General features: G+C 37.1%; 2 protein-coding genes across 3 annotated transcripts in view; one reads left to right on the top strand and one right to left on the bottom strand.

Moving 5' to 3' along the window:
- Positions 1–12134, bottom strand: part of LOC129228634 (pyridine nucleotide-disulfide oxidoreductase domain-containing protein 1-like) — a 271523-nt gene that overhangs the window by 34555 nt on the left and 224834 nt on the right. The window lies entirely within an intron of this gene.
- LOC129228665 (uncharacterized) overlaps positions 4703–12134 on the top strand; it is a 43727-nt gene continuing 36295 nt past the window's right edge. Inside the window, exon 1 of the mRNA XM_054863352.1 lies at positions 4703–4884. Within this exon, the coding sequence (XP_054719327.1) occupies positions 4743–4884 (142 nt within the window). The 5' untranslated portion in view covers positions 4703–4742. The remainder of the gene's footprint in view (positions 4885–12134) is intronic.

The raw sequence follows: 12134 nt of genomic DNA, 5'->3' as shown, positions 1-12134 counted from the left end.
GCGATTTTACGGGAAGTAATGGGAATTGGAACTCGACCGGAAAGTTTTCGAAACTGAAGTCCTACAAACGTATTTGTTGGTCATCTTTGATGATGTTAAAGGAAAGGTTCAGGGATTCTCGCCCCCCCCCTTACGAAATTAAAGTCATAAAAACGAAAATTTTGAAGATCTTTAAAGATTTATGGGGAGGGCGTAAGTCTGGAGCTTTCCATCGTAAATTTTTCGAAATTTGAAGTCCTAAAGCGCAACTTCAGAGTATAATGTTTTGTTGGGGAGGCGGGGGGGGGGGAGGCATTAGTGACTCAAGTGTGGAAGTTTTTCGGAAACAAAAGCTAAAAATCTGTATGACACTTTTTTATCACGTTATGGAAAAGGAGGGGCTTAATCATTCCTTCACTGAAAATTTTCCAAATTGAATTTATAAACATGCAATTGAAAACCTTCTTTGATGACATTAGGAGAAGGGATGGGATTTGGTAACTCTCTCCCGTAAATGTTTCCGAGTTGAAGTCCTAAAAACAAAATTTTAGATGATTTAATAATGTTGGAGGAGGGCTGAATGACGCTCTCCGGGAAAAATTTCAAAATTGAGTTCCTAAAAACGATTTTTAAACGATTTTTAATGGGATGGGGGCAGGACTGAAGTCAGGGTCACCCCGTGAAAGTTTTGAACTGACAAGTAAATAATTTACAAATGTTCTTACCGTATTTTTTTGCGATGATAGCATAAAGCAGTCGAATTACCACGAAAAGTTGGTTAAAATCACAAAAAGACATCAAGAAATTCGCCTCGTATGCTTGCTCAACCGCATTGTACTATCGAAATAACATTCACGGATCCACATTAGGAAGAAAAATGCTAATGCATTCATTAAGTAGCATCACATGCTTTCAGTGTAATAATTTTTCCTTTTAGATAAACAACGATATCATTGCTTGTTTCAATAACCAGTATAATTTCATCGCTATCATTAGATATAAAGAAAAGTTCAATTTTACTTTTTTGTTTGGAAAGTTTATTCCCATTTGGGGCATTTTTGATTGGTAGAGATCAGCGCCTTTTTGACTCTGGCGCTGCCGTGCGCCGCACGACCTTGCACATAGGGACGGCGCGGCCCTGCCCCCGACCGTGCACGCGTCTACTTGATATATGTTGCATACTACAGTGGACTTGCGCTACGAAGCTGTTCGACTTACGCGAAATGGCTTTAAAGCGATTTCCACGAATAACGAATTTTAGAGTTAACGCGAATTCCGCGCCCACATCACGAATTTTTTCGGCAGAAAAATTTCAGAAGAAAGCAGATCAACTCATCACTTTTTCTTCTTCTTCCTCTTCTGACGAGTTGATTGATGTGCATGTGCTGTCAAGAGCAGACCGATTACAATCTGATCGCGCAGCATCAACTTCTTCATTTTTTAAAGTTATAAATATAATTACTGTATCTACTGCACAGTACTGTTATTGTGCTGCATTTTTTTTCTACAACCTGTACGTACAAGTATCGTACTGTTTTACTTTATGTCTTTCTCGATGAATAATACAGCTTTTCTTAATATATAAGAAATGGAGTTTGAGGGGGGTTTACAAATGTCAAAAATAATTAAGTATGTTTATAAAAAATTCATATACTAACCCTTTTCCGCAACGCGAAATTTGAACTTACGCGAGAGGTCTTGGAACGCATCATTCGCGTAAGTTGAGACGACTCGACTGTTAATAGAGTATGATTTTTTTTTTTTTTTTTTGATTTCAAGGAGGGGAAAAAACTGAAAATCCATAAAGGATTAACAAATTTAACGGACGCATTCAGCAATATTAATTGACGGGTTTATCTTTTTTTTTTTTTTTTTTTTTGAAAATGTTCATTTTACCTTCCGAAAAGTACTGCATTTGCACATAATTGCTATAGAGCTATTTTTCCCATATTGTTTTTTTTTTTTTTTTTGCAAATTTAAATTAAGTAAATTACAAAAACTTAAGAAAAATTCTCCTCCATAACTCGAAAAAGGTTGTGAAATATGTTACGTGATGTCTAGTTTGTTTACGATTTTTATACATTGTAAGTACTAAGTATGTATCTTTTTTATGTTCGTCAGAGATTGCGCTCTAAACTTTCGGTATCGCTATCAAAAGCAAAAGAAGAAAAGAAGAATATGACTCAAGATAATTAATTTCTTCGCTTCAACTGGAAAACGCTTAATGGGTTCTCATTCAATATGTCTGTTATGCACTATTCGTGTTTAGCACTGAAGTTAACTCAGAAAAGATGTTCCATCCATATGCAGTAGATAATCTCACTTGATAAGGAGCGGGTTCCGGTATATTGAATGCTGATTCATATCAGCACTTCAAAATGAGTTCTGATCCAATAATTCTTGAGGTCTAACTCAGTAGAATATTCACATACCTGACAAAATAGCACATCGAAACCTTTCTGAGCGGTCACCTTTCCTTTCTGCAAAATTTCGGCCGTTGAGCGGGGTGACCGCATTAAAGGCTTTTCGTTATAGTTGCAATATAATTTCTATAATGCATAATAGAAGCAAATCTAACACATAAAATGAAGTTTGAGACTTTTCTAAATTGTTCGTCAAAGACCTAATTAGTACCTGTGAAAGGCATAAAAATTTTTTGCTCAAAAGCCGTTAATGACACAACGAACTGATTAGTTAACTTAAACCAATCCCAAACTAATAATAGATTTGATTGAAAAACGATTATTTTTGCTGACTCGTTAACCAGAAAATGTTTGTCTCAGTCGGCACTGTAATTATTAAACCCATTGCTGTTTCGTGCCGGAAAGAGAATTTGAAATCGTACTCTATTGATTCTCTCGTCGATTTTCCGCACTCATATTGCTCAGAACTTCCATAAGTTGTTTGAGACGCATAATATGATCTCCCACAGTGTTGTTTGCAACCCAGATTGCACATACACACTGTGTGTAGCTAATAAAATAACTAGTAAACCAAACTAACTAATAAAATAAACATGAGTGACATTTGTACCCCAAAATTATTAGAATTCGTTCACAGCAATAAGACTTCTCCTAATTGTACTTAAAAGCAGTACATTAGAAACAAAATGAATAGATTTTCCTGAGAAATAGGGTGGACGCATCCACTCGACGGCCGTTCACGTAAGGGGGCCGTTTTTAGGGTTGTTTTTAACTTTGGTCTATTGACTAAAAAAAACCGTACCGCAAAAAATTAGCCGTTAAGAGTAGTGGCCGCTTAAGACAGGTGGCCGCTCGAAGAGGTTTTACGGTACAATGGATTATTTGTCATGTCAGAATACCACAAAAATTATATTTTTCCAGAAAGTAAGATTTCAAATGTGAGCCACTTGTTTAATTAATTTGGTATGGTGTGTGTACTCTAAAAACAACAATTTCAAAAATGACGAAAAAGAACTCAAATTTGAACATATCGCGAGTCAAAATGGCTCCGACTACGTGGTATTCAAATCTGAAACATTCAAATACTCAAATCAACAGGTGTGCTCATTTTTGAGGTATTTGTGTTCAGTTTTGAATACGTAATAATTTCAAAACTGAGTATTATGTACTCATCTTTGAGTATGAAATAATTCAGCACACTATTTGAAAACATGGGTACTCATATTTGAAACAAAAAGTGTCAAGAAAATTTAAAAGCATGAATGTACTCATTTTTGAAAACTTCATTTTTCTCAGTGTGTGGTGCACCAGGAATTCTGTAGGGAATTGCACGCCCCAAGACACAGGTTTGATCCTGGTTTCAGTCGGTGGATTTTCAAGAGACATAAAATGTACAGCGTATTCATACATAGTAAATGGGGAAAAAAAGAAGAAAAAGGTGAAAATTGCTTCTTACACCACCGAGAGAAAAGTTGTTCGGACTACAAAAGGAGCCCCCATACCTGAAATAGCTTATAGACTCGTTAAGTTTAAATCCGACCCTGGGCCCTAGTGCTCCCACTGTTTAAGGGCCTCCCAATGGTAAACATTGTTTTAGTCAATGCTAAATTGTATTATCCAATGGCTAAAATTGAAAAACTTTGAATACAAGAGCCTAAAAATGTTATTTTACCTTCAGCCTCCTGACATCTTAATCGGGCCCTGGCAAATGGCCAAGATTTCGTATGCAGCATGTAAAAGATCTCTCAAGTATTCGTTTGGCTTAGAATGCTCTTGACAAAATTAAATTCCTAGTGCAGTACCGCATCGCCATTGAAATTTTTGGGGATTGTTTTAAGGGGTATTTCTCTCTTGAGGGGGGGGGGTGGCTACCGATATTTAGCTGAGTTTTTATGGCACTTCGGGGGGGGGAGGCCACCCCTGCCATAAACAGCCACTCATGGATGTATTGAATATCCCTAATGTTTGTTTGTTTGTTTGCGTGTGTGCGAAAAATATAAAAAAACGGGAAAATGCAAAATTTTCCGTAATTTTCAAAGATTAATGCATTGAAAAATCACTTAATTCAGTGAATTTATTGAAAACAGAAGTGAAACTTTGTCCCGAAGCGACAAATATGGAACTGTTCCGGAAATAGTATTAACTAATGAGAGTGACCTCTTGGGAGCCCAACCCAGTGACACGGTTGCAGTTTTCTCGAAAGCCAGCATTTCTGCGCGTCCTACCGGTGACTATTGCGAGTGTAGAGGTCACGATGGAGAGATGAGGCAGATGATATTCATTTCCGTTCGGCACAAAAGCGAGCGGCACACACGCACATTTGCTCGCTATTTCCCTGCGATGGATTCGTGGCACCTGTTGCTCTTGGGGGCGGCGCTCCTGCTCTCGGTCATCCGAGCCAGCGATCTCAACTGGGGTAAGAAAGTGCCCTGCTTCGTGGTGGAAGGAACTGTCGTCTGCCCCGGCTGCAGGTACCGCGCCGGTGAGATATGATATTTTTTTCACTAATTTTTGTGTTCGACCAAGTTCCTCTTGTTTAAGGGGGACCGGGACTAGTTGTTCAATTTTTATTTTCCTATGATTTTTTTTTAAACATAATTGAACTTTTAGGAAAAAAAACTATGCTCAAGTCAGGGGCACCCCCAATGGGAAGTCACGGCAGGTCACTGTGATCTCCTAAAAATATCCTTATTCAGCGAACTTCGACAAAGTTATCATTGGGCAAAATTTTGAGTTCTTTTCGGCAGATTGAGAATTTTCGCCCTCCCGAAAGTTCAAGTTCGGGGTACCCCTGGCTAAAGCTATCAGCAGGGGTACCCACCTAGGAGGGAGTCATGGCCAGTGGCGTAGCTACAGTATTTGCCGCCCGGGGTGGTTCCTCAATATGCCGCCCTTTCGTTGTGAAATAGCTAATACATTAAACTGTCAAGGGTGTTTGAATTAAAACTAGAAATTTAATTGTAGAAAAAAAGACGTAATTAATTTCTACATACTCACAAAAAAGGGGGGGGGGGGGTACACTTGGAGAAAATTGCTAAATTTACGTAAAAAATCCCAATTTTAAGCAATTTTTAACAAAGTGAAGGGAAGGGCTGGGTTGGGTTGCTCCCGATTTTTTTCGAAACTAAAATCTCAGGGGGCCGTGGTAGCCCGATCGGTAGAGTGTCGGATTCGGGGCCGGAGGGTCCTGGGTTCGAAACTCGATGGTCGAAGACCCACCGTCGTCATTAAAGGGGACTGGGCGACGTTAAATATGCTCGTGGTTTCAATGTCCTCCAAGTGAAACGATACCTCTGGGGGTGCTAGTACTAGGTAGCTATTAGCTCCTGGACTAGTTCTAAATTCTCATTAACTGTTCGATCCGGTGATGGTGCTGCCATCTGTCGGTATATAAAATAATGGAGGCAAGGCACTTATTATGCAGTCCTCGACATAAATACAGTTGTAGTCAGTTGTGACTCGGAATAGGAAAATCTCAGTGTTTCTTTTTTGACGTTAGGAGATCGGTGGGCACCGAAAGACAATTTTCTGAGTTCAATGTTTTAAAATGCAGCTTAGCAACTTTGGAGCGGTTAAAAAATCGAGAATGGTCGAATAATCAATTCGAAAATTTTAAGCTTTGAAATATACAATATTAGACTATCTTTGGCAACGCAATTGCATGTGTATCCTAACTCAATTGAAGGCGTTAGGTGAGAGATTGGGCAGTGGTAGCCCGATCGGTAGAGTGTCGGATTCGGGGCCGGAGGGTCCTGGGTTCGAACGTCGATGGTCGAAGACCCACCGTCGTCATTAAAGGGGACTGGGCGACGTTAAATATGCTCGTGGTCTCAATGTCCTCCAAGTGAAACGATACCTCTGGGGGTGCTAGCACCAGGTAGCTATTAGCTCCTGGACTAGATCTAAATTCTCATTAACTGTTCGATCCGGTGATGGTGCTGCCATCTATCGGTATATAAAATAATGGAGGCAAGGCACTTAGTATGCAGTCCTCGACATAAATACAGTTGAAGTCAGTTGTGACACTTAATAGAATAGAATAGGTGAGAGATTCCGCTGAGGTTTTTTTCTGAAATATCTTTTAAAATTGAAATCGATTTTAAAGGTATATTCGGTGGAATGAGAAAGGTTCGTGCTCTTTCTTTAGGAAATTTCCGGCACGAAGTCTTAAAAACGAAATTCTAGGCTATCTTTGGTGAAGTTGAAGGATTCCCTAACACCCAACGGTACTAAAATGTTGTGAAGCCAGGCGGGTTTCTTAAAGAAAATTTTCGTAATCGACGCCCGACTTTAGGCTTTGTTTGATAATGTTAGAAGCAAGAGGGGGCAGAGGGAGGTTTCCCTCCCAAAATCTTTCTTAAAGCTGAAGTTCAATTTAGGTTATCTTTGGGTGAGAAGGAAGGGCTAGCGAGGCTCTCCCACCCAAGCAGATTTCTAAGAACGATATTTTGCGTTATCTTTGGCGACGTTAGAAAAAGGGGTAAGTAGTTCATGTTTCCTTCCTCGGAAATTTTTCAAAACACAGTTTTAATCTTTGGACACGTTAGGAAAGAGGAGGGGGAATTAAGGAAATTCTCTCGGAAAAATTCCGAAATAAAAGTCCTAAAAACGTATTTTAGGCTTCTTTGGTCACCATAGGAGATCAAGGATAAAAGTTTAAATGCTGTTTTCACAAACTGATATTGAAGTATTGACGTTTCAAAAACGTAATTTTAATCTATATGATGAGGCGTTAGAAGGGAGGGTGGGAGTTCTCCAGGAAAGTTTTCAGAATTGAAGGTCTAAATGTGTACTTTTTGGCTGTGTTTGCTACGTTAGAGGAAACGATAGGGTTTGGGGCTCTGCTCAAAAATGTTTCTATATTGAGGTCTAAAAACGTATTTCTAAGCAATCCTTGGTGATATCAGGAAAATGAATGAAAGATTCGAGAGCTATTCCGCTTAAAAACATTTGGAAGCTATATTTCACGCTGTTAGACTAGAGAGTGGATATGGAAGAGATTCCCGGCCAGAATTATTTGAAACCGAATATGCTAAAACGAAATTTTAGATTATGTTGACCAAGACTATTTAGACCAAATTGAGGGACCAAACCAAATGTTGAAACAGTGAAATTCGCTTACCTTCCACAAAGAACGGACTAACATGTGATACAAAGTTGTCAGGTTAATTTTCTACTCTTAAAAGCGAGAAAACAGATTTCCCTTTTACTTCTTTTGAAGGAGAGAATTCGTGTAATGAATTAGAAATCAAAGCAAAATGAAATATATAAAGCTAACCCTGTGATAAGCAAGAAATTGTTTCGTGTACATTTTTTTTCATCTTCCCCTCCCATTCTTACTCTTGTTACCATTTCCCTGAAGTTTTTTTTTCTTTTTCTTTTAAAGGAAGTTTTTGTTTCACGAGGAGGTTGTCAAGAAACTCTCTTAAAATCCAGTGGTTTTTTTTTTTTTTTTATATAATGAAAATTGGAAAACTTCATTTGTTCATCCTCTTGGAACTAACTTCTACAGTTTGAAAAAAACATTGGTTCCCTGACCACTGTCGCTCCCTCAGAGAAAAACAAGAAACTGTACTGATATGCTATCAAGAAAGACTTGCTTCGTATCAAAGTAATTTTAATCCGCTAGTGATACAAAAGTCTTACATTTCGAAGATTTTCTTTTCGCCAGCAGTAGCAGATTAAAATCCTAATGGAAAATGTGTTTTTTCCACATCGAAATGGTTAATTTGCCAACCCTAGAAAAGTGCCACCCGGGGTGGATTGCCCCCCTCCGCCCCTCCCTAGCTCCGCCACTGGTCAGGGCGCAGACTGCGCCATTGGCATTTTTAGGGGGGTAGTTTTGAGGGGTATTTTTCAATGGGGGGGCTTTTGCGCTAATTAAGAGCCCTTGCTGTTAGGGGGTGATCACCCCTGCTATCAGCGTACTTTGAGGATAAAGTTTTCATAGTAAGATTTGAAAATATTCATTGCAAGTACTACTACCTAAGAGGGTAAGATTGATAGTCACTTGGGTCAATTTATCCCAATTGCGGAGTAAGTTGGTCAAGGTCATTTATTCATAATTAGATAATATAGAGGTTAAAAAATAACCAAACCTTGTCTGAATCTTATATTTCATATCGTGTAAAATATAACATTGTAAATAAAAATATTCTTTAAATTTTTAGTTATTAATGCTGAAATTTGTGGAAATGACGAAAAATATATAAATGTGTACTGAAATTAGCAAAAATTATTTAATTACATAGTACAGTTTTACTCAGTAGTCTAGTCAATGAACGGTAAAAAAAAAAAAAAAAAAAAAAAAAAAAAAAAAAAAACCTTTAGTTTTGCAAATTGGCACACACGTACCAGGAAGGGCTCCTGATGGACATACTAAAAGTCTCCGGTCGTAGGCGGGGGGGGGGGGGGGGAGCTCGCAGCGCCAGCTAGGATTTTAGATGTGTTTTTTCAGTTTTCGTCTTATATCTGAAAAACTACTTACTTCGGAACAAAATTGTTATTTGATGAAATAAAGAACGTCTCACCTCCTTCCTCCCCCACCTGCCCTCTAATTTCAAGAAATAAAATCCCCCTAATAACCTGCACTACTTCAGATCGAAAAGAGAAAAGAATCACATCAAATAAATCCTCGAGGGGTCCTAAAATAGAAAAAAGTGAACAAATGGTCATTTTTGCGAAAATCCACTAACTTTGAAATTTAATTTCTCATTAACTGTTATAGATGGAATTAAAGTAAAAAAATCTTTTAAAGATGATTTTACGTTCTTTAATTCATTAAACAATAATTTCGTTTGCAAGTAAATAGTTTTTAAGATACAGGCAAAAACTGAAAACACGCACTTTAATTTCAAGATGGTCGTGCGAGCTCCTTTCCTACCACCGGGGACTTAAAGTATCCTCACCTGCTTTTCAGTTGCAAGAAATCAAATCACCATAATGACCTTCACTACTTTAGTCTGAAAAAAAAAATTACATCATATTAATCACTGAGGATGCTCCAAAAATAGAAAAAAGCGAAAAAAAGTCCAGTTTTTCAAAAATTCACAAATTTTAAAATTTAATATCTCGGAAACTATTATAGTTACAATAAAAAAAGCGTTTTAAAGATAATTTCACGCTCTTTAATTCATAAAATAACAATGTTGTTCTCAAGTTATTAGTTTTTGAGATATAAGACGAAAACTGAAAAAACACACCTATATATATAAAATCCTAGTTGGCGCTGCGAGCTCCCCCCCCCCCCCACGACTAGGGACTTTTAGTATGTTCCTCAGGAGTCCTTCCTGTACGTGTGTGCCAATTTGCAAAACTACTTTCCCCCCCCCCCCCTTATTGTGGCCTTTGTTTACGAGACTACAGGGGCGCTCAGAGCTTATATTTTTGGGAGGGCGGAAATTCTGAATTTTCCGCATGGAAATTTCGTCGAATGATGATAATTTTGCCGAATAGAACTCCAAATTTTGTCGAATGATGAAAATTTTGCCGAATCTTCAGACAAAATTAAGAATAAAGAAATTTCGGGGAGGTCTCAGTGACCTCCCGTGATCTCTCATCAGGGCTCCCCTCGTTTTATCAGGTAAGAAAACTACAGTTTGAAGCAAAAGCTTTGATATGGTCAACACGCCTAACAGGTGACTTTTCTTTCCTGAAGTGCTACATTTAGCCTAGACGGGCTTGGAACTGCGTACCCGCAGTGCAGGGGGGGGGGGGAAGGGGGCACGTTCTTAAGATGTCCAGCGACCCAAAAAATTGGAAGAAAACTAGCACTAAGACTTATTAATATTGCAAATATACCCTGCTGGCCTCTGGGGAGGGGCCATTCAGATTTTGTTGCAGGGGGGGGGGGGGGTTCCAAGATTTATAGTTCCGGGCCTGAGCCTAGAGGCAGAGGTTTAAGCAAGAATTAATCTGTAAGGATTGACTCTCTTTGTACATTAAAATTGAAAAGTTTTACTTCTTGATAACTGAAAATGGAATCGGTAAGTTAATCGAGTCACGCTACAATGACTAATTCTGCGCCGCAAAATATTTTTACTACGTATTTTCCTTCAACTTAAAGCGTGCGATGAATAAATAGGATATTTCCATGCTTTAAAAGCTATTTCCTGCCTTTGGCCAGTTACGCAAATGCTGTGTCTATTATTTCGCGGCTAATCAAGAGTTGGACGTCACAGTTATCAAAACAGCATTGTACCGAAAAGAAAAAAAAAAAAAAATACGCAATGATAATAACTTAAATTGTTATACTACTAACTCAATCAAAGACAAGACAATATAATTTGTTTTGCTAACGAGTTGCTTTTTATGCTTCCATTTTTTTCATGAGCAGTACTACTTCTAAAAGTTCTTTAGGGTTAATGAATAATTAATTTTCACTGAGTTTGTTGAAGTGCAGACTATATTTTTTAATAATATTTCCTGAACTTAAGAGTTACTAGTTTATCGAAATATAATTGCATTTAGTACTAAGCTTCTACATGGAGCATTTAGTACTAAGCTTCTACGGCCACATTTAATCATAGAGCACTGAATATATTGCCAAAAAGGGATGAAATACAATATTCTTGTAATTCATTCCATTGAACTTCCACCACTCTAGCCCACGAACAAGGTAACCTATTCTTAGAAAATATTTTTTAACATTCTGAAGTCATCTGAAACTTAGTGATGACTCACATATTCTACGAAAAAAGTGGTGACAACCTTTTCCTCTTGTTTTGTGGTAGTGGTGTTCACTACTGGTATTGCTACAGAAATTCAAGCTAATGCAGCTAAATAAAATAATGAAGGATAAAAAAGAAAGTTCAAATTTACAAACGTCCTTCGGTTTATACAGAAAGAATAATAATAATAAAAAAAAATTTGAAAAAAAAAAAAAAAAAAAAATAGAACCGACTTCAAATTTGCTCCAAAAAGTGAAAATTTTTTTTATTCTTTAAACACCATCGATAATGCTTTTAAACATAATTTTTGAAGTTGGCGCAAAAACAAAACGTAAAATCCAGTGTAACCATGCTTCGTTCATATTTTTTTTCAGAAAAGCATCCCAAGTTACGAACGAAACATTTATATCGTTATTTAAATATGTTGTCATCAATGCATACTTTATGTGATAGTGAAGAAACTGGGCCTGGTTAAATTTATAGTTGTAGTTGAGTTATGGCTGTGAATGATTTTATCTATCGGTTTTGCGCCAACTTCAAAAATTATGTTTAAAAGCATTATCGATGGTGTTTAAAGAATAAAATTATTTTTCACTTTTTATAGAGCAAATTTGAAGTCGATTCTATTTTATTTTTTTTCAAAATTTTTTTATTTCATTCTTCTTAGTGTAAATGTAGGTATTTCAGAAATAGTAAGAAGTTACCATCACGAAACTTCACCTTATTTTTTTCATAAAAATGCTCCATAATAATAATAATAATAATAATAATAATAATAATAATAATAATAATAACTATAAACACGCGTCAAAATTTAAGCGATTGGCACTAAAAACTTATCTTTGTTCCTCTTTGGAATTAATGTGTAGTTAAATTAATTATAACCATTTAAGTATTACGTTTTTCTAACCAATTTACATTTCACAGCATTTAAGTTGCTCATGATGCAATTCTGTATTTTCTTACTTAGCCCCCATCATTTGTTATTGGCATAGATGATAACGAAAAAAATACTACTGCAGTTGAGGCAAACCTAATGGTAGCAATGTGAAGGCTAAGCAGA

The sequence above is a fragment of the Uloborus diversus genome, chromosome 1 (assembly GCF_026930045.1).
Source record: "Uloborus diversus isolate 005 chromosome 1, Udiv.v.3.1, whole genome shotgun sequence".
Classification (NCBI taxonomy): Eukaryota; Metazoa; Arthropoda; class Arachnida; order Araneae; family Uloboridae; genus Uloborus; species Uloborus diversus.
Note: the sequence above shows the minus strand (reverse complement) of the source record. Positions and strands in the feature narration are given on the sequence as shown.